Source organism: Sapajus apella, unplaced genomic scaffold (genome assembly GCF_009761245.1).
Source record: "Sapajus apella isolate SASKATOON/1434 unplaced genomic scaffold, GSC_monkey_1.0 scaffold40, whole genome shotgun sequence".
Taxonomy (NCBI): Eukaryota; Metazoa; Chordata; class Mammalia; order Primates; family Cebidae; genus Sapajus; species Sapajus apella.
In genome coordinates this window covers 1685837-1712657 of record NW_022436980.1, presented here as the reverse complement: position 1 = coordinate 1712657, position 26821 = coordinate 1685837, and the positions used below count along the sequence as shown (strand labels likewise).

The 26821-nt window shown below is 43.0% G+C and overlaps 1 protein-coding gene across 4 annotated transcripts in view; it reads left to right on the top strand.

The window, feature by feature from the left end:
* The first annotated feature begins 2185 nt into the window (after positions 1-2185).
* Positions 2186-26821, top strand: part of PLA1A (phospholipase A1 member A) — a 35294-nt gene continuing 10658 nt past the window's right edge. The window contains exons 1-7 of one of the 4 annotated variants that reach the window (XR_004275432.1): positions 2186-2919; positions 15247-15448; positions 17173-17350; positions 17892-18000; positions 21702-21803; positions 22884-22973; positions 25258-25425. Coding sequence is in view for 2 of the 4 variants with exons in the window: in XM_032298975.1 (XP_032154866.1) it covers positions 2847-2919; positions 15247-15448; positions 17173-17350; positions 17892-18000; positions 21702-21803; positions 22884-22973; positions 25258-25425 (922 nt within the window). In the remaining 2 variants the exon portion in view is untranslated. The remainder of the gene's footprint in view (positions 2920-15246; positions 15449-17172; positions 17351-17891; positions 18001-21701; positions 21804-22883; positions 22974-25257; positions 25426-26821) is intronic. The other 3 variants (XR_004275431.1, XM_032298975.1, XM_032298976.1) reach the window with 3 other exon arrangements.

Below are 26821 nucleotides of genomic sequence, written 5' to 3'. Positions count from 1 at the left end.
AGGAGGTCGAGGCTGCAGTGATCCATGATTATGCCACCACACTCCAGCCTGGATAATAAAGGAAGACCCTGTCTCAATTAATTAATTAATTAATTAAATTAGCTGGGCTTGGTGGTGTGCACCTGTATTCTTAGCTACACAGGAGGCTGAGGCAGGAGGATTGCTTGAGCCCAAGAGGTCGAGGCTGTGGTGAGCCATTATCATACCACTGCATTTCAGAATTTTGAACATTGATTCCCTGGTCACTTGCTCCTTGTGTATCCAGGTCCTAGACAAATAAAACCATCTGACTCCCCTTTAACATGGATGAGTAGGACCCCCTCTCGAAAGAGGGGTGGAGACTGACCAGCACACCCTACCGGTTGAATAGTGCCTTCCCGTAGCAAATATTTATTGAGCATCGGCTGAGTGGCAATCACTGTGTTAAGTACTAGGATATCTCAGTGAGCAAAACAGGCCAGGACTCTGCCTTTCAGAGGCTGACATTCTCCTTAGGGGAGACAGACAGTATACACTGAATATGAATTGTGGTTCTCTCAGTGTCTCCAGACAGAAGGGTCTCATCCTCACCTTCTAAAATATGTAAGTAATCTCAGTTTTCAGAATGACAAGGCTTAGTCCAATAAAATTCTTGCATATCTTGTTTCGCCTTGGCCATCTCAAGCAGTGTCCCTAGGCCCCTGGCCTCTCTGTTTCAGTTTCTTCACTGGTGAAATGGACATGGCTATTTTAAGTATTAACAGAAGACTAGCAGTTCTAGCATGGGTGCAATCACCTGAGGAGCCTTCTGGCACTGAAGTGTCCTGGGCCCAGTTCCAGTGATTCTCATTCTGTGTGTCTAAGGTGGGCCCAGCAATCTGTCCCAAGTCAATTGGGTGATTCTGAGGCAGGTGGTTCTGGAAGGGACCACTCTGACCCCTCTTGGAGAGCACTGTACTAGATGTTGGATGTGAAAGAAAGGGAAAGTTCTCTCTCAATGACAGCTGTATTCATGCCATGCACAAGAGCACCCTGGATTAACTATCTCTGGCCTCTGTGTGGGTGGCCAGGAAAACAGCCCTCAGGTCTTCTGCTGTAGGGAACATGATTGATGGCTCCAGCTGTCGCCTTCTGAATTTACCTCTGTCTTTGTGCTGAAGCTGACCCCAGCTAATGACTGAGCAGGATATGGCTGCTAATGCGGGCTCATTCCTACAAAACACAGATCTGCTGTCACAAAAGACTTTTGCTTGAGGAGTCCCCATTGGCCTGATCAGAAGATTCTAGAAACTGTGCTGCAGGCTGAGACTCTTTCTATGTAACCCTCCTTTTCCTGCCTGTTCTTTTTTGCAGGTGTCAGATGTGCACTGCAGTCTAAAGGCTCTTCCTGCCTTCTCCAGTACTCCTTATTCTTTACAGGTGTTAGCTCAATAAATCTCTTGCACATTTTTGTCTTATATTGGTATCTTCTTCTCCAAGGACCTGAACTCGTATGCTTGGCTTGGTCTCTAACATCAAGACGGCCTTCAGTAGTGACCTCTGCTGTACCCTTATTGCCACACTCCTTCCTGATTGAAGCAGCACTTGTGCAGTGTGGTAATGTGCACAAGGGGAAGTAAGGGCTAGCCCCTCCACTATCATTGTATCCTGTGTTCAGCCATGATGCCATGGTCCCAGTGCCTCTCAGGAGTTGTTGCTGTAGAGTATTGTTCAGAGCATTGATTCTGGGGCTGGCTCATCCTGCTTTAAATCCCAGCTCTTTATGACCTCAGGCAAATTACTTAACTTCTCTGTGCCTTATCAGCTGTGTATTTAACTACTATCACAGAGAAGTAATTTGTACTTATCTGTGCTTATTAAATGTATCTGTGCTTATTATAAATTATCACAGTTAAGTAATTTGTACTTAATACTTAACTTCATAATACTTAAGTACAAATTACTTAACTTCTCTGGGATAACACTCACCTCAGAGAGTTACTGTTTGGAAAAGATGATCCTGGCCCTGTGGGTGGGCTGTCTGCCTCACAACAATGTGTTATGATTTAGGGAATGGCGGGCAAGGGCCCTGCCCTCTGCCCCTGCCCCCTGCCCACAGAGCCTAGAGATAGCTCTGTGTGGTTTCTGCCACTCCTTCAGGTGGAGAGGCCACATGGTGCTGGAACCACTCTGGTTCCAGGCCTGGCTCTGCCACTTCCACTGACAGGATCTCTATAGGTCATTTTCTTTTTCTAACACACAGTTTCTTTGTGAATTCAGGAAGTTGAACATCTCCCAAAGTTGGACTTGACTTCTAGCCCCAAGATTCTACAAATGGATAGTACTCTCCAGAGGCAAACTTCATCTTCTTCCCTTCTGTCCATGAAATGGACACTTACTTTATATTATTATCTCAGTCCTGTGCTAGGCACTGGTGATTCAAAAACGAAAAGAGAAAGCCTTTGCTCTCAAGTCACTCAGAATCTTCTAGGGAGACACACATGTCCACAGATAATTACAACACAATGAAAGGTTTCTGGCCACCCAGAGATAAAGGACTTCCGCCTTGGTTGTTACTGACCTCCTATCTTGGGAAGTGGGAGAGGTGCAGGAAATACTTTCCTGATCGCGTTCGGCTCAAAGAGGAAGGACAGTGTGTTTCAATGTGTTCTGGTTAAAGAAAAAAGTGTGTTTATTTTCACTGAGAAGAAGAAACTGAAAACTCTGGCATTTAAATAAATAGGAAGAATTTATTTTTCCTTTTCAGGTCATGAAGCTAGTTAATGATTAGTGAAACCCACGTGGGTGTTTCCTGAGAGGCTGGGTTATGTGATCTCTTTGGCTTTAGAGAATTACTCCATACCAGCTCTGAGATCTCCAGCTCAGCGATGCCCCCAGGTCCCCGGAAGAGCTGCTTTTGGGTCAGGGGCCTCCTTTTGTGGCTCAGTGTTGGAAGTGCAGGTAAGCCAGGGCTCAGGCCTTGGGAGGAACTTATTTCAGTCCATGATCATATTTCTCCAACTACTTATAGAAATATCAACTTTTGGAAGATCCCCTAAAAACCTTTCGCCTCTTCTGAGGTGCATTTAAAACAGTAGGGAAAATAACCCTCTTATCATAATCGGAATGATGGTAAACAGAACATTTTCTCAGGTCGCAAAACCGGAACTTTCCCTGGTTATCTGACTCATTTTTCTAAAACCCACGTAAAAACTCTTTTCACCTTGCACAAACCAGGACCAACTGTAAGAAAATGAAATTTGGTTAATTCTAAAATATTCATTTTCATCCCATAAATATCCACCATTCCAAGATATATTTAATTTTACAATTCAGGTTTTCCAAACTAATAACGATTTTGCCATTGAGATTGTTAGATGTCCTTTATATTCCAGTAGCCTCTGGAATATAAACTCCAGAATATAAACACTCAAGTGGTTCATCATTCCAGCTGGGTGATGGAAACTAGTCCTGCTAACCTCAGATGTCCCTTAGAATAGCTTCCCTCAGATGGCAATTTGCATTTTAGCTTTCCCCTGGTACAGAACTGGCCCACTGCCAACCTCCCCACCCCTTGCCTAACAGCAAATTAACCTGCTCCACCTTGGGTGGCAGTGAGGTTCTCAGAAAACCCCTTCTCACTCTGGTGGTGACCTCACCCTTAGAAAAATCCCCTCCCCCTTGCTCCCAACAGCAGGCTGCTTTTCTGTCTTCTCCGTCGGACATTGAATTCTCATTCCCTGGCTCTAGAACATGTCATTGCTTCTGCCTGGAGTTGCTCACATCACCTTTGGACTAATTTCTGTTCTTTGCATCTTCCGCGGGGGCTTCTTATTCCTGTCTCCCTTGCACTTGTCCTTTTTCTGCTTAGCATCCCTCCCTGCTCCAAAGTTCCATCTGGGTGACTGTATGCTCATTGCACTCATGGGTGGTTTTTTTTCAAAGGTGCTGCTGAGATGTGCTTTCTCCTACCTCAATTATTTTTTCCTAAAAGGTGAGGATTTGAGGCCTCTGTCTCTTTTAGCTTTCTTAGTGCTGTGCTCTATATACAGCAGATGCCCAGTGAATGTTGCTGCATTGCTGCTTAGAGGAGGCAATGGGTTGAGCTGATGAGGAATAGGCTCTGTCTGGGTGAGGCTAACCTGGACTGGAATCCTGGCTCTGTTTCCTAGTAGCTATGTGACCTTGAGAAAGTGGCTTTCTTTACCTGTAGTTGGAAATGATCCTTACCATATAGGAATACTGTAAGGACTGATTGAGACCATCTGTGCACAGGGTCTGACTTTTGCAGTTGTTTATTCCCTTGTGATTTTATTATTAGCAAGTGGTTGTCTAGGCTGATGGAAGTGGAGGGAACAGGCCTGTCATGAGCCACTTGGAGAGAAGGTGGGAGGTGTCACCTGGGAGAGCTGTGGGTCCCGTTCTGAGAATTGGGCTTGGCAGCCCCACTTGGTCTCTGCTCAGGAGCCCCAGGACTCCTAAGGGGCTGGAAGGCGTTTGCTAGTTGTCCTGATTTGAGGGTTGAGGAGTGGGAATAGCAAATTGGCATCAAACTCTTGTTGGAAGCTCATCTCTCACTAAGTCTGGGACTTCGGTCACACAGATAAGAGGAGCTCACAAATTCTGAACCAGGTGGCAGGGTTAGGGTCAGGGCAGAATCTGATTGGGTTCCAGCCACATATGTGGGAAACATTCTAGATGCTCTGGGCAGGAAGTGGGCTTATAATAACATGTTAGCGGGGCCTGGGGGTTTCCTTGCCTGGTCCTCTTGTCTTTGTTTGTCTCCGGTGTCTTTCTTTCCACACTTACCCAGTGAGGAATTCTCTATTTACCATCTGCTTCTCGTTATTTCCCACCTTAACTGTTTCACTGTCAACAGCGACAATGTTAACTTAATGTTCCTTACTCTTACTTTTAACAGTGGTATCTCAGAAATTGAGTTGATGGATAGGTAGAGATAGGAGAGTGTGTGTGTGTGTGTGTGTGTGTGTGTGTGTGTGTGTGTGTATGTCTCTGAGAGAGATAGAAATATGCCACGGGGAAAAGGAAAAAGAATGTAATTATCTTCAGATAGCCTAGAGGAAGTAGGTGGAAAGAAAGAAGATGGCGGATGCAGAGAACTCAAGGAAAGGAAGAGCTCAAACAATAGGGAGGGAGGAGATTCAGGAGGTACCCAGGTGCCTGCTGTCACACAAGGACAGTAGCTGACCCACATGGGCCTCTTGGAAGTTCAGCCTCTGCTCACTTTCCTGGCCAGGTGCCTGCACAATCTTTCATGTCAACCCCAGTCACACCCAGCCTTTCCTTGGACTGTGGAGGGTGAGATTGTTGGGCTCTTTGATCAACCTGGCTCTTGAGCTTCCAGGCTGGCTCAGGCGTCCTCTCTTCCAGGTGGGTGCACAAGTAAGTCTTCCTCCATCTGGGGTAGGTGGCCTTTCTGTATGTTCTCTCCATATACACGTTTCCTGATCACAGATCTTATATCCCTATTTGTTATGGGGCTTCCTGCTGATTTTCCCTTTCCCTGCTAGACTTGGAACTCTCCAAGGGCAGTCATAGCTGGCGTCTTCCTCATCCTTGAATCCCCAGAGCCTCACCCAGGTCCTGGCACACAGGACGCATTCAATAAGCCAAAGGCCTTGGTTACTGAAAAGAAAGAAATTGAGCAGGCTGCAATCCTCATCTCTACTTCCCGACATTAGGGCAGATTGATTAAATGACACCCATCCTGAAACAATTCAGCCAAAGAAGGGTTCCAGGGGGTGGCCCATTTCAGAGACGATCCTGGCTGCTGATGCCTCAATCCGCAGGTCGTCTAATAGCCCAGCTCTGTTTGTGGGGAGCCCAGAGCTCCTGGGGGTGGCAGGAAGTTCAGGGGCCCATTGTGCTGAGCTGGTGTCAGAGACAGCTGAGGAGAAGCAGCCTGTGATACCAGCCTCTCCAAGGCTAGCCTGGGCATGAAGGTACTGCTGTACCCTGCATGCGTGACAGAGCCACCTTCAATCCACCCTCAAGCTATGTGGGGGGCCTCCACCCTACTCCCATCCTGCAGTGTCCTCCTGAGGAGCCTGGAGGAGGGTGCCCACTTCCCAACACATGCACCAAGGGCTCCTCCATCATCTCCACATTTGATAACAAAGTGTCTGATGTGGTTTTGTGCCAACTCTGTCACCTTCAGAGCACCCTATCCCTTCTTGGTCCAGGCCACACAATCAAAACTGTTTTTGCAAAATAACACTTCTACAAAACAAAACCACATGGGGGATACTGATCTGTAGAACACACCTGAGACAGGTGCAGGTGGGAGTGTAGGGAAACACATTTCCGGCATTTACAGATCCCAGACGCAACCCGTGGGAACCACGAGCAGCCCAGGAGGGTGAAGGGAACTCTGTTATGTACACCTGAGAGTCACTTTCCATTATGGAAACATAGGTGTCACCAGGCCTTTACTCATCTTCTCCAACACTTCTTCAGTGTCAAAGACTGAAGAATAGAAAACTATAGGCTTTTTTCAGACTTACACAAGCCAGTATTTCATTCTGCACCCCTCCTTTCTATTGTTTATAAACCACTGGTCAGCCTGGCATGTCATAAATATCAAATGAGCCCAAATGGAAATTGCAAGTTTTAAGAATCAAACTGTTAAAAAAAAAGATGCAAGTAATATATGCAAATATATGTAAGTGGTAAAAATTCACGTAGCTCTAAAGGCATAATATGACCTCACTATATATATTTTATATGTGCTATATATTTTTCCTTATGTAAGATATATAGTATACGTTTATTTGCACATGTGTAAAATCCTTCCATATTAATATACAGAGATACCACATTCTTTTTAATGGCTGTTTACATATGGCATCTTAGGTCTGAAAAATTTCTATCTTGTACATTTTTAATAGATGTGAGAAAAACTGCCTCACACAGAGGTTTTAACTGTTGATTTGTGTGTGAGCATGGCTATTTCCCCACCTCTCTGCCAGTGCTCTGTGAATGTCAAGTGTTTTTGGTGTTGTCAGCCTGATAAGAAAAATAGAATTACATTGTTTGTCTTAATTCTTATTTTTTATTATAATTAAGATTAAACATCTTTTTTATGTGTCTGTTGGCCATTTTCATTTGCTTTCAGTTAATTGCCTGTTTATGCCCTTTGTCTGTTTCTTTATTGGCTTGTTTGATTTTTTTTCTTATTTGTAAGAGTTCTATAAAAATAAGTCCTTTGGCATGTGAGGTACAAATGATTTTTACCTGCACTACTCCTTACCTTCCCCCCTACCCCACACAGTTTCTTTTTCTGAATCATCTGGCTATTCTTGTATGATTCTAGTTGCAATTCCTCAATCTACCTGTCCTAAAAGTGGGCCCTGGTGGTCTTGGTGCAGTGGCCCCTACTGTGCAGGTAGGGACATCTGCGATGAAGATGGAGGATGCTCCTTTTTAATTTCCTCAACAATCACAACGAGACTCTTCAGACTCCTAAGTTCACTGTCAGTGCCCCTCCTTGATTCAGAAAACCTCACTCCGCATGTGCTTCTGTCCCGCACAACCTCACCTCACCCAGGCCTTCAGTACCCCATGGCTCAGTCTTGAACCTCAGTCTGCTATCCTCACCCCGATATGCACCAAATCTTTCAAGCCACCCTCTTCTCTCAGGCTCTCAATAGCTGCCTGATATCTGGACTCTCCTCCTCACTCCCAATTCATGGGCATGCCCCCTGGGGTGAGGGTCCCTCTAACATCAGGATCGCCATCCCTCACTCTCAATCTTTCCCCCGGGTTCACATTAATGCCGTGTCTCACACACACTGGTTTGGCCATTCCCAGCTGGAGTGTGCTCTCTCTGAGGGTGGGGACTATATCTTTATTCCTATGCTATTTCCTCTGTAGCCCTAGCTGTCACATGGTAAGGTCTCCAGAATCTTGATTAAATACATCCTCACTGAAATTAGGTTGGTAGTGAGCACTGTAAAGCGAATCACAATGTATTTATCTATTTCTCTCCATTAAAGCACAGCTAGATTGTTTGCAGATTTTTCCTGCTACATACAGGGCTGCAGCGTGAAAAATTTAAGATTGATTTCTAAAAATGGAATCCCTGGGTCCCAAAGCTATTGCCTCTCCAGCTTTACCTAGTGTAGCCAAATTGCACTCCAAGGTGGTTGATCCATTTTATATCCTCACCAGAAGATGTATGCGATCGCGGTTCCCTTCTGTTTAATATTTAATGTTATCACATTATTTAATTATCGCCAATCTCATGCAAATGAAATACTGCCTTTTTGTCATTTTAATTTGCCCTTTAGTGCTTACTAGTAAAGTTGAACTCATGTATTATGATTTCCTCTTCTGTGATATCTGTTCCTGTGGTTTGTCCATGCTTCCACTGTCTTTCTCATTTTTTCTCGTTGGTTTGTGTCACATTTTTATGTTATTGACACAAATCCTTTGTTTATTATATGCATTGCAAAAAAGCCTATAGCTTGCTTTTTAATTGTATTTTTTGCTAGTGTTTTTATACCAAGGCTTGTGCATTTAACAGAATATAATTTATCAATGTTTTAGTTTGTGATTTCTGCTTCTGGTGTCTTGTTTAAGGAATCTTCCCATAAAGAAAATCTCTCATATTTTCTTCGAAAATTTGTGGACTAGCTCAGTCAATCTAAGATCATCAGGGGCACTTTTTTTGGTCATGATGTATATTTTAACACAATGTTGAATTTGATTTGCCAACAGTTATTTTTGCATATATTTATATTTACTATTTTGTATATATATTCATAAAAGAAATTTGTCTCGACTATTTCTGTTTCTTGTATTGCTCTTGTCTGGTTTTGATACTAGGTTATTATAACCTCATGAAATAAGTTTCTATTCTATAAAATAGTTTATATCTGTACTTTAAAGGTTTGGTAGAGTTCTCAAATAAAATCATTTTTCTCTAGTGTATTTTATGGCCAGAAAAAACTTTTGGTTGCCAATTCAATTTTTTGATGCTATTATGTTTATTTGGGTTTTCTAGTTCTTCTTGAGTTAGTTTCAGTAAATTATATTTTTCTGAAAAACTATCCATTTGTTTTACGTTTTCCAATGTATTTGATTGGGAGTTTTAAAGGTTTTCGGGGTGAGGGCTAGAGACCCACTGTGTTGCCCAGCTTGGTCCCAAACTCCTGGGCTCAAGTGACCCTCCTGCCTTGGCCTTCCAAAGTGCTGGGATTTCAAGCATGAGCCACTATGCCCAGCCAAGAATATATTTAAATCCTTGATGTTCTACAGTTATCCTATGGTCTGGCTAAGATAGATTTATTAATTTTTTATCTTGCTCATTATGCTGAGGACAATTTTTGATTGGAGAACTCATACTCTTTTTTAGTTATGGAAAATTCTTAGTAATTATCTTTTCAAAATACTGCTTTTTCTCTCAATCTCCCTTTTTTTGAGACCAACTACAAGAAAAATATTGGATCCTCTCCATCTATTATCTACATTTTTTAACTGCACTATAATATTTAAAAAATTTATTTTACTTCCAGGCTAGATTATAGAATTGATTTCTTTTTCATTTCCATGACCATTTTTTAATCTCCCATTTTCTAATTACCTTTTTCCTATACATCTTATTTAAACATTTATGCCTGTTTTTATTTTATAATTTCTTGCACTGTATTTTTATGCTTGTATGTTTTTAGCGGACTTACCTTAAAATCTATATCAAAGGTGTTTTAAAGCTTATTTCACCTGGAATGAGTTTGGGATCCATTTATTAGTTTTATTGACTATCTTTGTAAACATAAAATTTCTTTATATATTTAAGCATTTTGTTTGCAGGCTTATTTCTAAGAAACTTTTTATTGAAGTACAACATATATACGGAAGAGTTCACAAATGATTGCTACATGGATTAATGCATTTCAGAGTGAATTCACCTGTGTAAACATCATCGGATCAATAAATGAAACATTACTGGGGGTCCTAGAACCCAACCACTATCCCTCTTAGGCATTACTGCCCCAAAGATAACTATTTTCTTGGCTTCTAATGTATTACATTAAGTGTTTCATTTTAATTTTCAATGAGAAGTTTAATTTTGGTCCCCCTCCTCCTCTACCCACAGCCAACTCCTCCAGTTTCCCTCCTCTCCCCACCTCCCCATCTTTGGACCTGTCCTCCAGTCATGAAGCAGTCAGGTGGGGGGCCCCAGCTCCTGTTCCTGAGGCCTTGTCTTTCTATCCTGCCTCCTTAAATAAAACTATAGCCCCAAGCAGGAAGTAATGGGCTGGGTTTCGTTTGTTTTGTTTTTAGCTTCCTCTTCTGAGTGAGCCTGGTGCTGGCCCTTCACATCTGGTATGCGGCACTTTTGAGGTGGACCCCTTTCAGGTTCCCTATCTGAATTCTTACAACCACTGCCTTCCCCTAGCCTTGGCTCCCAGCACTATTTTGCATTTCTGTTCTCTTTCCTGTTGATGGGGATGTTATTTTTGCATTTGAGATTGTCAGTATCTTTCTGTCTCTCTCCTTTGATATTCATCTGCCACTGTCCTTTGGCTGGAGTGGTGGTTAGGTAGGGGCAGAATCCGATATGATTCTCTGTTTTATCAGCTTCAAACACTGACGATTTTCTTTTCTCCCTTTTCAAACTTTGTAACTTTTATCCCATTATAGTGTCTTGTTTCAATGGTTAGGACTAGGACCTCCAGCACCATATTTAATAGAAGCAGTGACAGCAGACATTTCTTATCTGTTCCCAGTACTAGATGGACTATTTTTAATGTTTCCCAGTAAATCTGATCCTTACTATAGGCTTTTAGTAGATATCCTTTCGTATGTTAGAGAGTGTTGAATTTTGTCAAGTGTTCTTTCTTTCTGCTCATCTGTTGATTTTATTTTAGGCAGTAGAGTGAACAAAATGGATTTTAAAAATCTCTGCTTTGTTCAAAAGTACATTCTAATGTGGACTAACTACCAAAAGACAGTAAGTATAATAAGTTGGTAAATTCCATAGTAGATTAGAAGGTGATGACTGCTATACAAATAAATAGACCAGGGTAAGAAAGATTGAGAGAAATGAGGTGAGAAACATAAGCAGGTTACAACTGAAATAGGGTGCTGAGAGTAGAGAAGAGAGCACTTGACAAGCAAAGATTTAAAGGAGGGGAAGGAACTGCCATGTAGATGTGTGGGGGAAATGCATCCCAGGCAAAAGAAACAGCTAGCTGGGCAAAGACCCTCAGGCAGGAAGCAATCTAGTGAGGCAGGGCAAGGACAACAACTGGCTGCAACAGTGAGTGGTTGTAGCATAAGGCAGAGGACTCTTGGAGTGGGGCGGATTAGCTCAGCTAGGGCCTTACAGTCCATTGTTAGGACTTCAGGTTTCAATCTGAGTGAAAGGCTTGGAGACTTTTGCACAAAGATGTAACATGACTGACTTAAAAAAAAAAAACCATGACTGCTATGTTGCAAATAGACTGAAGGGGCCAAGAGAGAGGGCAAGAAACTCAGTTGCAGGCGATGGCAGGGTCTGTGAGACATGATGGTGGCTTGGACCAAGGTGGGGAGAAGGGTTAGATTCTGAATATTTTCTTCTGATGGTCAAGCCAACAGAACTTACCAACTGTATGTGGAATGTGAGAGAGAGGGAGGAGTCAAAGATATCCCAGGCAAGTTTGCAAAGCGTGAGAAACTATAATGACTACGCTGCTACCAATGTTGCTGATATTTCCTTATTTTCTATTTCTTCAATTTCAGCTATTACCTTTATGTTTCTTTCCCTATATTTTATTTGGAATTACTGTGGTATTTCTGAGTTAATTTCTGAGTTAAAATATTAACTTATCTAATCGAAATCTTTCCCTTTTCCCCCCCTAACATTTGCATGTAAGGTTAGACATTGCTCCCAATTAAAAGATAAACTTAGGGACATGAAAATTTTAAAGAGTTTAGTTGAATAAACGGTGATTCATGGATTGGGCAGCTTCACACAGCAAGTGGCTCAGGGCTCCACCAAAGGGGGGTGTGGAAGAAATTTTATAAGGTGCATATGGAGCAAGGCAAAGAAGTATTTGGTTGACTAAAGTGGAGCAGTACCTTAAGGTCCCTCATCAGAGGTTAGCTGGCAGCTTCTGAGTGGTAAAGCTTCAGCAGTCTCCTAGGATACAACTCTTCACTAGGAGTTGCGACTCAAGCCCTAGAGCTGCCTCAGTCTAATGGCTTGCCAAGTCATTACTTTAACAACCCAAGCGCTGTTTTAGCCACTCTGCAAGTTTTGACATGTGCTGGTTTTCTTGTCATTTAGTTTTTAATATTCTGTAGTTTCCATTGTGATTATTCTTTAACCCATACATTGCTCAAAACTTTAAAAGGGTGTTTTTCTGTTGGTGGGAGTGTAAATTAGTATAGCCACTATGGAGAGTATGGAGGTTCCTCAGAAAACTAAAGATAGAACTCCCATATGATCCAGAAATTTCACCACTAGGTGTTTATCCAAAAGAAAGCAGAGGAAATTAGAATATCAAAGAGATATCTGCACTTTCATGTTTATTTCAGCACTGTTCACAATAGCCAGGATATAAAACCAACCTAAGAGCCCATTAACAGTTGAATGAATAATAATAATAAAAAAAGATGTGGTATATACACACAAAGGAACACTATTCAGCCTTTAAAGAGAAGGAAATCCTGTCATTTGCAGCAACATGAGTAGAACTGGAGGCCATTATGTGAAGTGAAATAAGCCAGCACAGAAAGACAAATATCACTTTTTCACACACATGCAGGAGCTAAAAAACTGGATTCATAATGATAGAGAGTAGATTGGTGGTTCCCAGAGGCTGAGAAGGAGAGAGGCGTTGGGAATAAAGAATATATATGTATTTATTACCACTGAGCTGTACACTTAAAAAAGTAAAGACGATTATATATATATATATGTGTGTGTGTGTATATTTTACCTCAATATAAAAATTTTTAAAATCTTGAGCAAGATTCAGCAATATATGTCCATGAGGAATTGTGCCCAGGAGCTTCTCTTTGTGTGGGCTGGTAAAAATACCACAGGCACATGGGATTGGCTTATCCTATTGGAAAAAATGGAAAGGGTATTTTTACATCTCCAAATGTATTTTACAATAATTTTTGTTATTGATTTCTAGTTTTATTACATTTTGTTTAGATGATATTGATTCTTTGATGATTATTTGGGCTTACTTTGTGACATCATATGCTCTCTTAAAAGGACTCAAACTCTCTGATGGACGCAGGCTGCCCTATATGATCAATAGAGCAAATTTACTCACTAACGTGGTTCACGTCTCATGCTGAAGCACAGTCCTTTCATCTTTTCTTTCAAGAGTCAAAAGCTGGGGGAGGCTGATAAAATGGTGGAGTCAGGCATTAGCCCTCTCATTTGCTGTGGGAGTTCAAGCTGCAGGCTCGAGAGCTTAGGGCCTGCACTCTCAGAGTGGGCTTCATCCCAGGAGCCTCCAAACCTGCCTGCTTGGTCTGGCTCTGCGAGGAGACTGGGGACAAAGTCTGGGGCTCAGAAGCAGTGATGATCCAGAAGGCCTCGTGGCTTGAGATATTCTCCACAGGTGGGGTTCCCGCAATTCACTCATAGCACTATATCCCAGAGCATCCCAGATCCACACTCCTGTTATATATGGGCTCCCAGTTACCTCTGATGGCAGATAATCACTCCAGAAACCTAAAGTTACTGTCTTCCTCAACAAAGGGGCCCATACAAACTAAAATCAGTAATCTGACCTCTCCTCTGAACCTCTGATTCTATGAATCACTTTTTCTGGTGTCAGCAATGCTAGGGCCATGATGGGCTTGTGTTCTGTGGGTCAGTGTGCACACTGCTGCTCCTGCCAGTCTCCCTGTGGGATGCGTGGGAGTCAGGGACCACACCTCTGCATCACATAAGTGGGGGTGGAGGTGGGATGCTGGGTACTGAAAATAGGCCAGATTTTCAGCTCCCTGGGAAGCAGGAGTTTCATGTTGCCTTTTCTGTTCAGTTTTTTTTTTTTTTTTAGGCAGAGTCTTGTTCTGTCACCCAGGCTAGAGCGCAGTGGCATGATCTCAGCTTACTACAACCTCCACCTCCTGGGTTCAGGCAATTCCCCTGCCTCAGCCTCCCGAGTAGCTGGGATTATAGGCACCCACCACCATGCCTGGTGAATTTTTGTATATTTAGTAGAAACGGGGTTTCACCATGTTGACCAGGCTGGTCTTGAACTCCTAACCTTGTGATCCACCTGCCTTGCCCTCCCAAAGTGCTGAGATTACACGTGTGAGCCACCACACTCAGCCTCTGTTCAGTATTTTTCAAAGGCCTGCAGTTACATTGGCCAGAGAATTTCCAGTGTAAAGGTATCTATTGTAAGGTGCTGTGAAGTAGCTGAGACTTGTTAATGCTCTTCCCTACCATCTGTCTAGGCCCTGGCTGGGCACTGGAAGGCTATGGCAGGGCGCTCGACTGCTCCTAAGGACAAGAAGTGATTAGGTGGGGCTAGGGAATTGGAAATCCTTCTGGGATGGAGTGTTCAGAGTAGAGGCTAGTCCCCAGGGCAATTGTTCATTTGGCTGCCAAGGGTTCTATTTAGAATTCTCTACTGGCTTGCTAGGGCTGCCATAAGCAGTGCCAGGGACTGGGTGGCTTGAACAATGGAAACGTATTGCCTCACAGTTCTGGAGCCTGGAAGTCTAAGATCAAGAGGCTGGCAGTGTTGGTTCCTTCAGGGCGAGGAGCAAAGGATCTGTTCCAAGCCCCTGTCCTTGGCTTGTAGATGGCCACTGTCTCCTTGGGTCTTTAAACATCTTTCCTCTGTCTGTGTCCAAATTTCCTCTTTATATAAAGACTATAGTCATATTGATTTAGGCCCACTCCGCTGGCCTCCTTTTAACTTAATTACCTTTGTAAAGACCCTATCTCCAAACACAGCCACATTCTGAAGTATGAGGGGTTAAGATTTCAACTTATCCATACTGGGAGATGAGACTCAGTTTAGCCCATAATAACAGCCATTTCACAATGGCCTTTAATCTCATCTAGTTGAGCAATATTCCTTCTCTGCTATTTTGTCCTTAGGCATGAAAAATATTCACAGAGCTTCATTACAGAAGTGATGCAGTCTGTAATAAATGAGTGATTATTGCATTAGCTGCTGCATAATAAACCCCATGCCTGCAGGCCTCTGTTTCTTGCTTCCTTCCAAGGCTGTCTTTCTTCCTTCTAAGAACAGATGACCTCACCTTGGATGTTTCTTGTTTTGTTTTGTTTTCCTCTAGGATATGCACCTCCTACCCGACAGACAAAGTGTGCTGACTTCCAGAATGCCAACCTTTTTGAAGGCACCATCCTCAATGTCCGGTTTCTCCTCTTTGTCCCTTCGAATCCTAGCTGTGGGAAGCTAGTAAAAGAAAGCAGTGACCTCCAAAACTCTGGGTTCAATGCCACTCTGGAAACCAAACTCATTATCCATGGATTCAGGTGGGAGTTAACCAACCAACAGAATCTCTCAGCTAAGAATGATCAAGTAACCATAAAACCATAAGAAGTTAGTGGAGAGCAAGAGGAAGAATGAATTTACTTATGGTCACATGTTCCATCCCCAAGTCCTGCTGTCTTCGGTGGGGTCTCATGTCAACATGTACACATGCTGTTCATTCTTATTGGTCATATACGTTACTCCTTCACCCAGTCTTGTCTACACACTCATAAGCAGTACATGTCTGTGACTCTGGACAAATCTCCATACAGAGCCTTTGTTCCATATTCAAATTAAAGGGGAGGTCGTAGGAATGATCTCAGTGGCCATTTTTTCCCTGAAGCGTGGGTTGCGTGTCATGATTCATCTCAGACAATGACATCATGGGCTTCTCATAGTCTCTTGGGAGTAACAGCAAGGTGTTTTTACCCAGGGTTGTATTTCCCCTTCTTCACTTCTTCCCTGGTTTTATGACCTAAGACACTTCTAGTTATGGGTGCTACTTCTATCATATCCAGAGATTATAGGCATGATGGAGCTATGCACTTCTCTTCTTCAATTTCTCTGATACCCCCCAGTCCACATATAGTCATTGAGTCTCAATTAAACCGCCATCCTTTCTCTGAACATCTTTTCCCCAAAGCCCATCAATAGGGCCAGAAACAGACAAAGGTTTCTGGGAGGAAAGATGGAGAGAATATGGTAAAATATTCTATGGAGCAAGTAGAGTTGGGGGCATCCAATGAAAAGGTAGACACAAAGGCAGTGCCCAGAGGATCACCATTTCTTGATCTCTGGTCTGTCTCCACCTCTCTGATCCCTGGATTCCAGGGACTCAGCCATGTATTTCCTTAGGCATCTCTCCTTGCTCTTGTGCCAAAGCCTCTCCTCTAGCAAATCTTACATTTGACCACTTTCCAAGGCTGAGTATGTACCTCCAACCCAGGGATAGCTAATAGAGGTGGAAAGCTCATCAGGCCAGTCACTCTGTCTGCTCCTAAATCCCACAGCCCCATTCCCTGGCACACACCTGGTCTGCGTTCCTCTAACCACATGAGCATGCTCTCTTGGCTTCTATACCAGGAGCCATCAAAAATCATATTTCCTGATCTCAATCTGTTGGGAAACATTTCTAAACATTTTTCTATCATTTTCCTTTTCCTAGAAAAGTCCCATTATACTGTAAATTCCAGAAGGATAATGACTACATCTTTTTGTCTTTACTTTTTGGAAAGCACCTAGCATACTGCCTGGCCCATGGGTACTCAATAAATGTTTGTCGAATAAATCAATGGGTAAATGAGAGAAAAAAAGGAAGAAGGAAGGAAAAAGAAAGAAAGAGAAAGGAAGAAAGGAAAGAAAGAAATGAGTCTATATGCAATGTATACAATTTATGTAGCTTATTCATTGTGCAAAAGTGCCGGACAAAAATCTGGTGGGGCTAAAATCCAACCTGAGTTATGAATTCTGGCATGAGGCTGCATCTACCTGGAACAAAAGGCACCATTTTATAATTTTCACAAAGGTTGCATATGTGCTGGCAGAAGGGTTGGCAACTTTGGAGCTGTGTCCTCCCTATGCTCAAAGTTCTATGTAATAAAATCCTCATATACCCCCTTCTCTAATTTTGACTTCTTTTCTGGTCTTGCGATTAACAGAGGTTTCCATGACAATAAATATCTACTAGACAGGTAATTTTTTCACCCTTTTTTGCCCCCCTGTCTAGGGTCTTAGGAAAAAAGCCTGCCTGGATTGATAAATTAATTAGAACCCTTCTGCGTGTAGCGAATGCTAATGTGATTGCCGTGGACTGGATTTATGGATCTACAGGGATCTACTTCTTAGCTGTGAAAAATGTGTTTAACTTGAGCCTCGAGATCTCCCTTTTCCTCGATAAACTCCTGGTAGGTGCAGAAGAGCTTAGGGTGAGTTTGGGCTGCATATGAGGAGATAGGATCAGAAAGACAAAAGCACTGCCTGAGGAGGCTTAGGGTGGAAGCAGGATCACTTGCTGGCTTGGTGGTCTTGGGTTCAAATCTTGACTTTGCCACTCACAGTGCTAATCTTGGGCAGGTTGAATTGAATGTTCTGAGGTTTATTGAATGTGCTGAGCCTCCCACTGCTCCTCTGTAAAATGTGTCATGGCATATTAAACAGCAAATGCAGATGGCCTGCCACTTAGCTGTCCCTCAAGAGAGAATGGCCATGGTTGTTACTCACATACTTTGAGCACCAAAAGGAGAGTAAAGGGGTTATCAGGGTGGGGAGCCCAGGAAGAGAAAAAGTAATTAATGATGACAGTGCTGTCATTTTTCCCTCCAAAGTAAGTGCGGTGGGTGTGTCATGCCCAGGGCCTTGGCTTCTGAAGCTTGTGGGGAAAGCCTGCCCTGTGAAGCCAGCAGACCCTGTGGCCCACGGGGAACTCACTTGTCCCTTCTCTTCTAGGTTCTGGGCGTGTCAAAATCCTCAATCCACATCATTGGTGTTAGCCTGGGGGCCCACGTTGGTGGCAAAGTGGGACAGCTCTTCAGAGGCCAGCTGGGACAGATCACAGGTAACATTCCTCCCTGCCCATCCTCCAGGCTTTAGAGATAGAGAAAGCTTGCCCTGAAAATGTCTCTTTTGAGGCAAGCAGAGGGGTGTATGGAGCCTTTGTTCTTATGATCAAGTCACCTATTAACACTAAAATTTATTTATTTTCGTTATTTTGCATAAAATGGTGTTGTGCTATTATTGCATGATCTCTGACATCAATGTGAGAGGCCATGTATTTCTTTTTTTACTTTTTATTTTTAAATTTCTTTTCTTTTTTTAAAATTTTTATTTTTTTATTGCATTTTAGGTTTTAGGGTACATGTGAAGAACACACAAGATTGTTGCATAGGTACACACATGACAGTGTGATTTGCTGCCTTCCTCCCCTTCACCTATATCTGGCATTTCTCCCCATGCTATCTCTCTCCAACTCCCCACCCCCCACTGTCCCTCCCTCATTTCCCCCCAACAGACCCCATTGTGTAGTGCTCCCCTCCCTGTATCCATGTGTTCTCATTGTTCAACACCCGCCTGTGAGTGAGAACATGCGGTGTTTGATTTTCTGCTCCTGTGTCAGTTAAAAACGTATTTTAGATTCAGGTGTTACATGTGCAGGTTTATTACATGTATATAGCATGTGATGCTGAGGTCTGGGCTTCTGATGATCTCATTGCCCAAGTAGCAAACAGTACTTGATAGGTAATTTTTCAACCCTTTCCCCTTGTTCCTCTTTCCCCTTTTGGAATCCCCGGTGTCGATTTTTCCCATCTTTGTGTCCATGTGCGCCCAGTGTTTAGCTCCCACTTATAAGTGAGAACATGCGGTGTTTGGTTTTCTGTTTCTGCATTAATTGGCTTAGGAAAATGGCCTCCAGCTACATCCACGTTGCTGCAAAGGACATAATTTCATTCTTTTTTATAGCTGTGTAGAATTCCATAGGGAATATGTACCACATTTTCTTTATCCAGTCCACCATTGATGGGCACCTGGGTTGATTCCATGTCTTTGTTATTGTGAATAGTGTGGCAATGAATATACTAGTGCAGGTATTCTTTTGGTAGAATAATTTCTTTTCCCTTGGGTATATATCCAGTAATGGAATTGCTGGGTCAAATGGCAATTTTATTTTAGTTCTTTGAGGAATCTACAGACTGCTTTCCACCCACCAACACTGTATAAGTATTCCCTTTTCTCTGCAACCTTGCTAAAATCTGTTTTTTGGTTTTTGTTTTTTTACTTTTTAATAATAGCAATTCTGACTGGTGTGAGATGGTATATACCATGATGTGATGATTAGTGATGTTGAGCATTTATTCATGTTTGTTACCCACTCATATGTCTTGTTTTAAGAAGTCTCCTTTCATGTCCTTTGCCCTTATTGTAATGGGGTTATTTGTTTTTTTCTTGTTGATTTGTTCAAGTTCCTTATAGATTCTGGATATTAGTCTTTTGTCAGATAGTTTGTGAATATTTTCCCCCATTCTGTAGGTTGTCTGTTTACTCCATTGGTTGTTTCTTTTGTTGTGCAGAAGGTCTTTAGTGTAATTAAGTCTCATTTGTCAATTTTTGTTTTTGTTGCATTTGCTTTTGAGAACTTGGTCATAAATGTTTTGCCTAAGCCAATATTTAGGAGAATGTTTCCCAGATTTTCTTCTAGGATTTTTTATAGTTTGAGGTCTTACATTAAAGTCTTTAATCCTTCTTGAGTAATTTTTGTATATGGTGAGATATAGGGGCCCAGTTTCATTCTCTAGCATATGATCAGCCAGTTTTCCCAGCACCATTTATTGAATAGGGTACCTTTTCCTCAGTGTTAATTTTTGTCAACTTTGTCAAATGTCTGATGGCTGTAGGTGTGCTGCTTTATTTCAGGGGTCTCTATGCTGTTCCACTGGCCTATGTATCTATTTTTGTAGCAGTACCATACTGTTTGATTACTGTAGGCTTATAGTATAGTTTGAAGTTGGGTAGTGTAGTACCTCCAGCTTTGTTCTTTTTGCTTAGGATTTCCTTGACTATTTGAGCCCCGTTATTGTGTCATATGAATTTTAAAATAAATTTTTATAATTCTGTAAAAATGACATTGGTAATTTGGTAGGGATAGCATTGAATCTGTAGATAGCTTTGGGCAAAATGAACATTTTAATAGTATTTATTCTTCCAACCCTGCAGAGAATACAGGATTCTTTTGCGAATACTATGCAAAAAGCATAGAATGCTTTTCCATTTGTTTGTGTCATGTATGATTTCTTTTTTTTTTTTTTTTTTTTTTGAGCTGAGGCTGGAGTGCAATGGCACAATCTCAGCTCACGGTAACCTCCGCCTCCTGGGTTCAAGTGGTTCTCCTGCCTCAGCCTCCCGAGTAGCTGTGATTATAGGCAAGTGCCACCATGTCTGGCTAATTTTGTATTTTTAGTAGAGATAGGGTTTCTCCATGTTGTTCAGGCTGGTCTCAAACTCCTGACCTCAGGTGATCCACCTGCCTCTGCCTCCTAAAGTGCTGGGATTACAGGTGTGAGCCACCGCGTCCAGTAACCTATGATTTCTTTTAGCAGGATTTAGAGTTTTCCTTTTACAGATCTTTCACTTTTTTGGTTAGGTGTGTTCCTAAGTGTTTTATTTTTGTGCGTGACTATCGAAAATGAGATTGCATTCTTAATTTGACTCTCAACTTGAATATTATTGGTGCATAGAAATGCAACTGACTTTTGTGCATTGATTTTGTGTCCTGAGACTTTGCTGGAGTTGTTTATTAGGTCGAGGAGTCTTTTAGTCAAATCTTTAACGTTCTTCTCTAGAGTCATATCGTTGATGAAGAGAAACAACTTGTCTTCCTCTTTTCCTATTTAGATGACTTTTATTTCTTTCTCTTGCCTGATTTCTCTGGCAAGGACTTCCCCTTTTATTTCTTTCTGAGCCTCACTTCCTACATCTGTAAAATGGACGTCTCCTTGGCCCCCTGTGGAAATCATCTTCAGACAGTTTTGTTATTTTGGTTATATACATGTAAAAGTGTGGAATACTTTATGCTTCCAGGGCCACTCTCAGTTAATCAGGGACTAGAGCTGTGTGGCAAAAACCCCCCGTTTCCTGGCCTTTGGGAAGGACAATTCTGAGTCTTGTTTTACAGTATCATAGAGGGGCCCCAGTGGGGTGGGAGTCAGTAGCCCATACTCATGAATATTTTCCTTTATTCCCTGACTTGTTTTCCCACTCCCTCACCATGCTTTCTGAGACTTTCTCCCAAATCTACCTTGAACTTTTGTGACAGGGTCTTCTTGTAGGGGGAAGGGAAGGGATCCAAACTAAGACATGGGAATAGTAGTATTCACAGTAATCACTGTGTTGTGGTGAGGACTAGAGTATGTAAAACTGCACAGCATAAGGAAGGCCCGGTACGTCGTAACTGCTCAAAGAAATTGTAGCTGTTGTTATTATTACACGAAGGTTAATATTACTTTCATTAACTCTTATCAAACAATTGGTGTTATCAAGCTCATCTTAGAGCCAGAGAAACTGGGCCATTGAGGGATTCCCCCTAGAGAGACAAGAGAGAGGGGGGTTTCCTACGGAAGATGGTCCTCAGCTAATTCTCCCAACCCTTGGGTCTTTTCAGGGAGGCTCTACGATCTGCACTGGAAGGGGTGGGTGTATGGTGGGTCCATGAGTGTTTCTGCAGCTGAGAGGAAAGGAGTCCCTCACATAAGTCTCTCCTCATAGGTCTGGACCCCGCTGGACCTGAGTACACCAGGGCCAGTGTGGAGGAGCGCTTGGATGCCGGAGACGCCCTCTTCGTGGAAGCCATCCACACAGACACTGACAGTGAGCTGGGTGACCTTCCTGGGGTGAGGGAATGAGCTCAAGGCAGGGCCTAGGAGGCTGGCATCTAGTTGCATGGCCCTGGGCAGAGATGCCCTGGTCCTCTCTGAGCTTCTTTTGCACAGTGAGGTGTTTTATCATAATGCTAAACCTCCAGGTCGACGGCAGTAAGTAAATAATATAAATCAAGTTCTTCCAATAGTTCCAATAGTGACAGATGCTAGGAAGGAGAAAGTCGGGGTCTTCAGTAGCTGTGCCTGAGCCAGTCTGAGGGCTTAAGTCTGCCATAGTGGAGGGTCCAGGAGTTGGTCACAGGGGCAGAATGAGGGCAGAGGATGCTCTCTTACCTCAGCTCTGGAGCCACATCCCATTTCTACTCAGTCAGGAGAGCACAAAGATATGTTTTGGGGGAGATTGTGGAAATGTGATCCCAAACAAGTTTACTTGAACTATTACTCAAAGTAAAACCGAAACTACTCAATGAAGAAATTTACCAAGTTTATAAGTTACTCAGTTACTGGGGTATTTTATAACAGTTATTCTGTTACAAAAACTTGTTTCTGGGGTATTTTTCTTGATTGGTTTAGGCAAATATGAGCATCTTACCAACTGAATCTCCTTGGTTCCTTTTAGCATGAAAAACCCCTTTGGAAAACTGTTTGGGAAGCTGGGATGAGTGGATCACTTGAGGTCAAGAGTTCCAGACAACTTGGTCAACATGGTGAAACAAAAAAAAATTACAAAAATTAGCCAGGCATGGTGGCATGCATCTGGAATCCCAGCTACTCAGGAGGCTGAGGCAGGAGAATCACTTGAACCCAGGAGATGGAGGTTGCAGTGAGCCGAGATCCCGCCACTGCACTCCAGCCTGGGTGACAAGAGCGAAACTCCTTTCCAAAAAAAAAAAAAGAAAATTGTTTGAGGGCTTATTCTGTGAAGTTTCACAGCACTTAGAAGTGATGTGGGCAGAGGATGTGGGCTCCCAAGGTCAGAGTTTGAGCTCTGCTGCCAGCTGACTCTGCTGTGGGACCTGGAGAATATGCTCTGAAGTAAGGAAGTTAATGGAGTTCCGCCTCCTTTCAGTGTTCGGTATTCGGATTCCTGTCGGACACGTGGACTACTTCGTCAATGGAGGCCAAGACCAACCTGGCTGTCCTACCTTCATTCACGCAGGTCAGAAAGCCAGTGAAAGTTGGCATTTGGCAACCCCAGAAATTGGAATTCACCAACAGGCTTTGTGCTGAGTCAGCCAGAGTGGACCACAGATGGTCTGCTTGACTGTGTCCTTTGCTATGTCTCATAATGCCTTCCTCAGTGTGTATTCAAGGATGGATATCTTCAGAGCCGAGGCACTTGAGGGGAGGGTGTGGCATAAGGCACAGTCCACACCAACTGCATCCTCTACAGAGCCTTGCTGTGGCCGAAGCAAGCCATCGTGCCCAAAGCTAGTGAGCCGAAGGATCAATTCACTGCACAGTCATTTCACCACACTTACCAACTCTACCAGTTCTCTAAAATTGTTTTCAAGATGATCTTTTTTTCCTCTATCACAGGGGAAAGGACTGTACATTCAATGACTATACATTTCCTCTCTTTAAATGTAGCCTTCTGGAATGTTCTTTTTCATATATTTATTGGTATGTTCTTAGCATTACTTTAATACTAAATTTGTCAAAAGCTAAGACCAATAATTATTTGATTTTCTTATAACTTATGAATATAGTCAATATATCGGCATTTCACATAAAAATTTAAGATGCTGATTTCTGTTTATTGTGTTTTTAGTCTTTTCCTGCTTTACCAAATTTCTAACATTTTAAGGATCCCTTTGACAATCTTATTAAATAACTACTAATCTATTTTACCAAATTTACTAGTTTCCAAAAACATGCTTCTTTTTGCAATTTATAAATTTCTTAGCAATTCTATATAAAATAGGATTGTTTGGTTTCAATGGCTTTTGAAGATTTGGTGGCATTTCAGTTGACCACTTTTCATTTTTTCTTCATAACACAATTTGAGAAGTGTTTAGTTTGTCTCTGCCCCAGCTCCCTGTTGCAGCTAGAAGGAGCTTGGCCACAGAGAGTGTCCCAATCACGGGTGGTGGTGGGGGAGGAGAGTCAAAATACATCTCAGGGGCCGGGCGCGGTGGCTCAAGCCTGTAATCCCAGCACTTTGGGAGGCCGAGGTGGGTGGATCACGAGGTCAAGAGATTGAGACCATCCTGGTCAACACGGTGAAACTCCGCCTCTACTAAAACTACAAAAAATTAGCTGGGCATGGTGGTGCGTGCCTGTAATCCCAGCTACTCAGGAGGCTGAGGCAGGAGAATTGCCTGAACCCAGGAGGCGGAGGTTGCGGTGAGCCAAGATCGCGCCATTGCACTCCAGCCTGGGTAACAAGAGCGAAACTCCGTCTCAAAAAAACAAAACAAAACAAAACAAAACAAAACAAAAATACATCTCAGCCTTGGTTGCAGGTCTCAGCAATGGGGTCTCAAGGTGCAGGGAGAATTTGAAGACCCTAGAACCCTGGGATCATAGCTCACCATATACTTCTTAGGTTCAGGCAATTTACCCAATGTTGCTGCAAACTTAAATAGCAAACAACAATGAAACCAAGATTTGGTAAATTGTGATATTTGGCAAATTCTGCATATCAGTCATTTGGCCCTGTGAGCCTCCGCACATTGGCTATAGACAGTGACCATCAAGTGCTGCTGATGCCTTTGACTGTCTCACTGCTGGGTTGAGTATAATGAGATTGTAAAAAATTGGTTGTATGGCTGGTGATGAAGAAGGTAAAAATATGCACAAATATCCATTCTGAGAAGTGGGGCAGCATCCATCATCAACTCTGTATATATTCCCATTTTATGAAGGAGAATCTGCATGATCATGTAACAGTACATCTCAAGGCCAGGCATGGTGGCTCACACCTGTAATCACAGCACTCTGGGAGACTGAGGCAGGTGGATCACCTGAGGTCAGGAGTTTGAGACCAGCCTGGTTAACATGGCAAAACCCTGTTTCTACCAAAAATAGAAAAATTAGCCAGGTATGGTGGTGCATACCTGTAATCCCAGTTACTCAGGAGGCTGAGGTAGGAAAATCACTTGAACCCAGGAGGCAGAGGTTGCAGTGGGCTGAGATCTCACCATTGCACTCCAGCCTGGGTGACAGGGTCCATCTCAAAAAAAAAAAAAAAAAAAAAAAGAATGCATCTCAAATCAAGCAGTTTTCTTGATGAATTACACTTACGTATCTCAGGAAAAGTGAAAAAGCAGAATGTAGTAATCGTGTACATTAATATTTTAAAAAAGTGATTTGAGGGAACTCCCACTCATGTGTTTATGACTTGCTGGAATATGAAAGGCAAGAGTTTCAGTAAGCAGCATGGGGGAGTTTCTGTTTGTCTTTATTACGGGAAACTTGGTTGTGTTTTTTTCTCTGTTCAGGTTATTACTATCTAGTCTGTGATCACAGGAGGGCTGTGGAACTCTACATCAGCGTCCTGGAGAATTCCTGTCCACTGATGGCCTTTCCCTGTGCCAGTTACAAGGCCTTCCTTGCCGGACACTGTCTGGATTGCTTGAAACCTTTTCTGCTTTCCTGCCCAAGGATAGGTAAAATCCTACCCCTTTGACTTCCTTTGACAATGTGGGGAAAATTCAAGCCTTGCTAGTTGTCCCCTCCTAATGTCCTGATCTCCTATGGTCAAGAATTCTATCCAATTGAGGAAAGGAAAATTAAGCGATGAGGTGCTCAGCCTGTTCTTATTTGGAGGTGGGTGGTTGGTTCTCATGCCACACTCCTCACCCTCTATGGTGTTCACTATGGCCACTCTTGCTCCACACCCACCCTTTCCACATTCAGGTCCCCCCACTCTCGGTCCAGATGCTGTTTATACATCTTTTTCACTTCTGATCATTTTTCAGTTCTTCATAGACCCTAAATCTCTGTGTGGTGGGGAATCCCTAAGAGTGGAACATAAGATCCACATTAGAGGTCTGAAATTCTGGTGGCGTCATGGCAGCTGGGGGGATGCCTAGTTGCTGAGGGGCTTGGACACCTTCCTGGATGATCCAGGCCAGTCTGGGGAAAGGATGCCAGGAAGACTGCAGGATCTATCCTCTGCTTCATTTGTGCAGACCACTGCTATGAATATGCTGTAGTTATCCAGGATGAAGAGCTCCCGGAAAAACTCCTGGGTGGTAGAAATGGTTTCTCTCCCTTCCACACTCTCTTACTTCCCACAACCCCTGTCTGCCACTCAACAGCAGCAGCCTGTCATTGTTTATATGAATGAAGTGGGTACCAGCTTGACAAAATAGTAAAGTGGGGCATTTCCAATGATAGAACAAGCCAACATTATTTCCTACGCGTTGTGTATATGTCAGTTTCCCCCAGATACCATGGACCCACAGGTGTAACAATGGCCTCACGCTGTCTGCCCAGCCTCATCTCTCACTACACTTTCTCTTGCACTAAACTCCCAATGGTGCTAACTACTTGTACTTCCAAGTGTACCTCGGGCTTCCTCACCTGTGTGCCTTTGTCCTAACCATACTGTCTTCTCAGAATGCCCTCTCCCACCTGCCATCCACTAGTCTTCAGGTCAAACACTCCCTGCTTCACTGTGCTCCCACTGCATGGGATGTAAGTGTCATGAAAACAACTGCTATAGGAGATTGGTTTTGCAGGTTAGAGATATAGTTACAGATTTCTTGCTTGCTTGCTTGCTTGCTTCTTTTTTTTTTTTTTTTTTTTGACAGAGTCTCACTCTGTCACCAGGCTGGAGTGCAGTGGTGCAATCTCAGCTCACTGCAACCTCCACCTCCTGGGTTCAAGCGATTCTCCTGCCTCAGCCTCCCGAGTAGCTGGGACTACAGGCACGCACCACCAAGCCCAGCTAATTTTTGCATTTTTAGTAGAGACGGGGTTTCACCATGTTGGTCAGGATGGTCTCAATCGCTTGATCTCATGATCCGCCTGCCTCGGCCTCCGAAAGTACTGGGATTA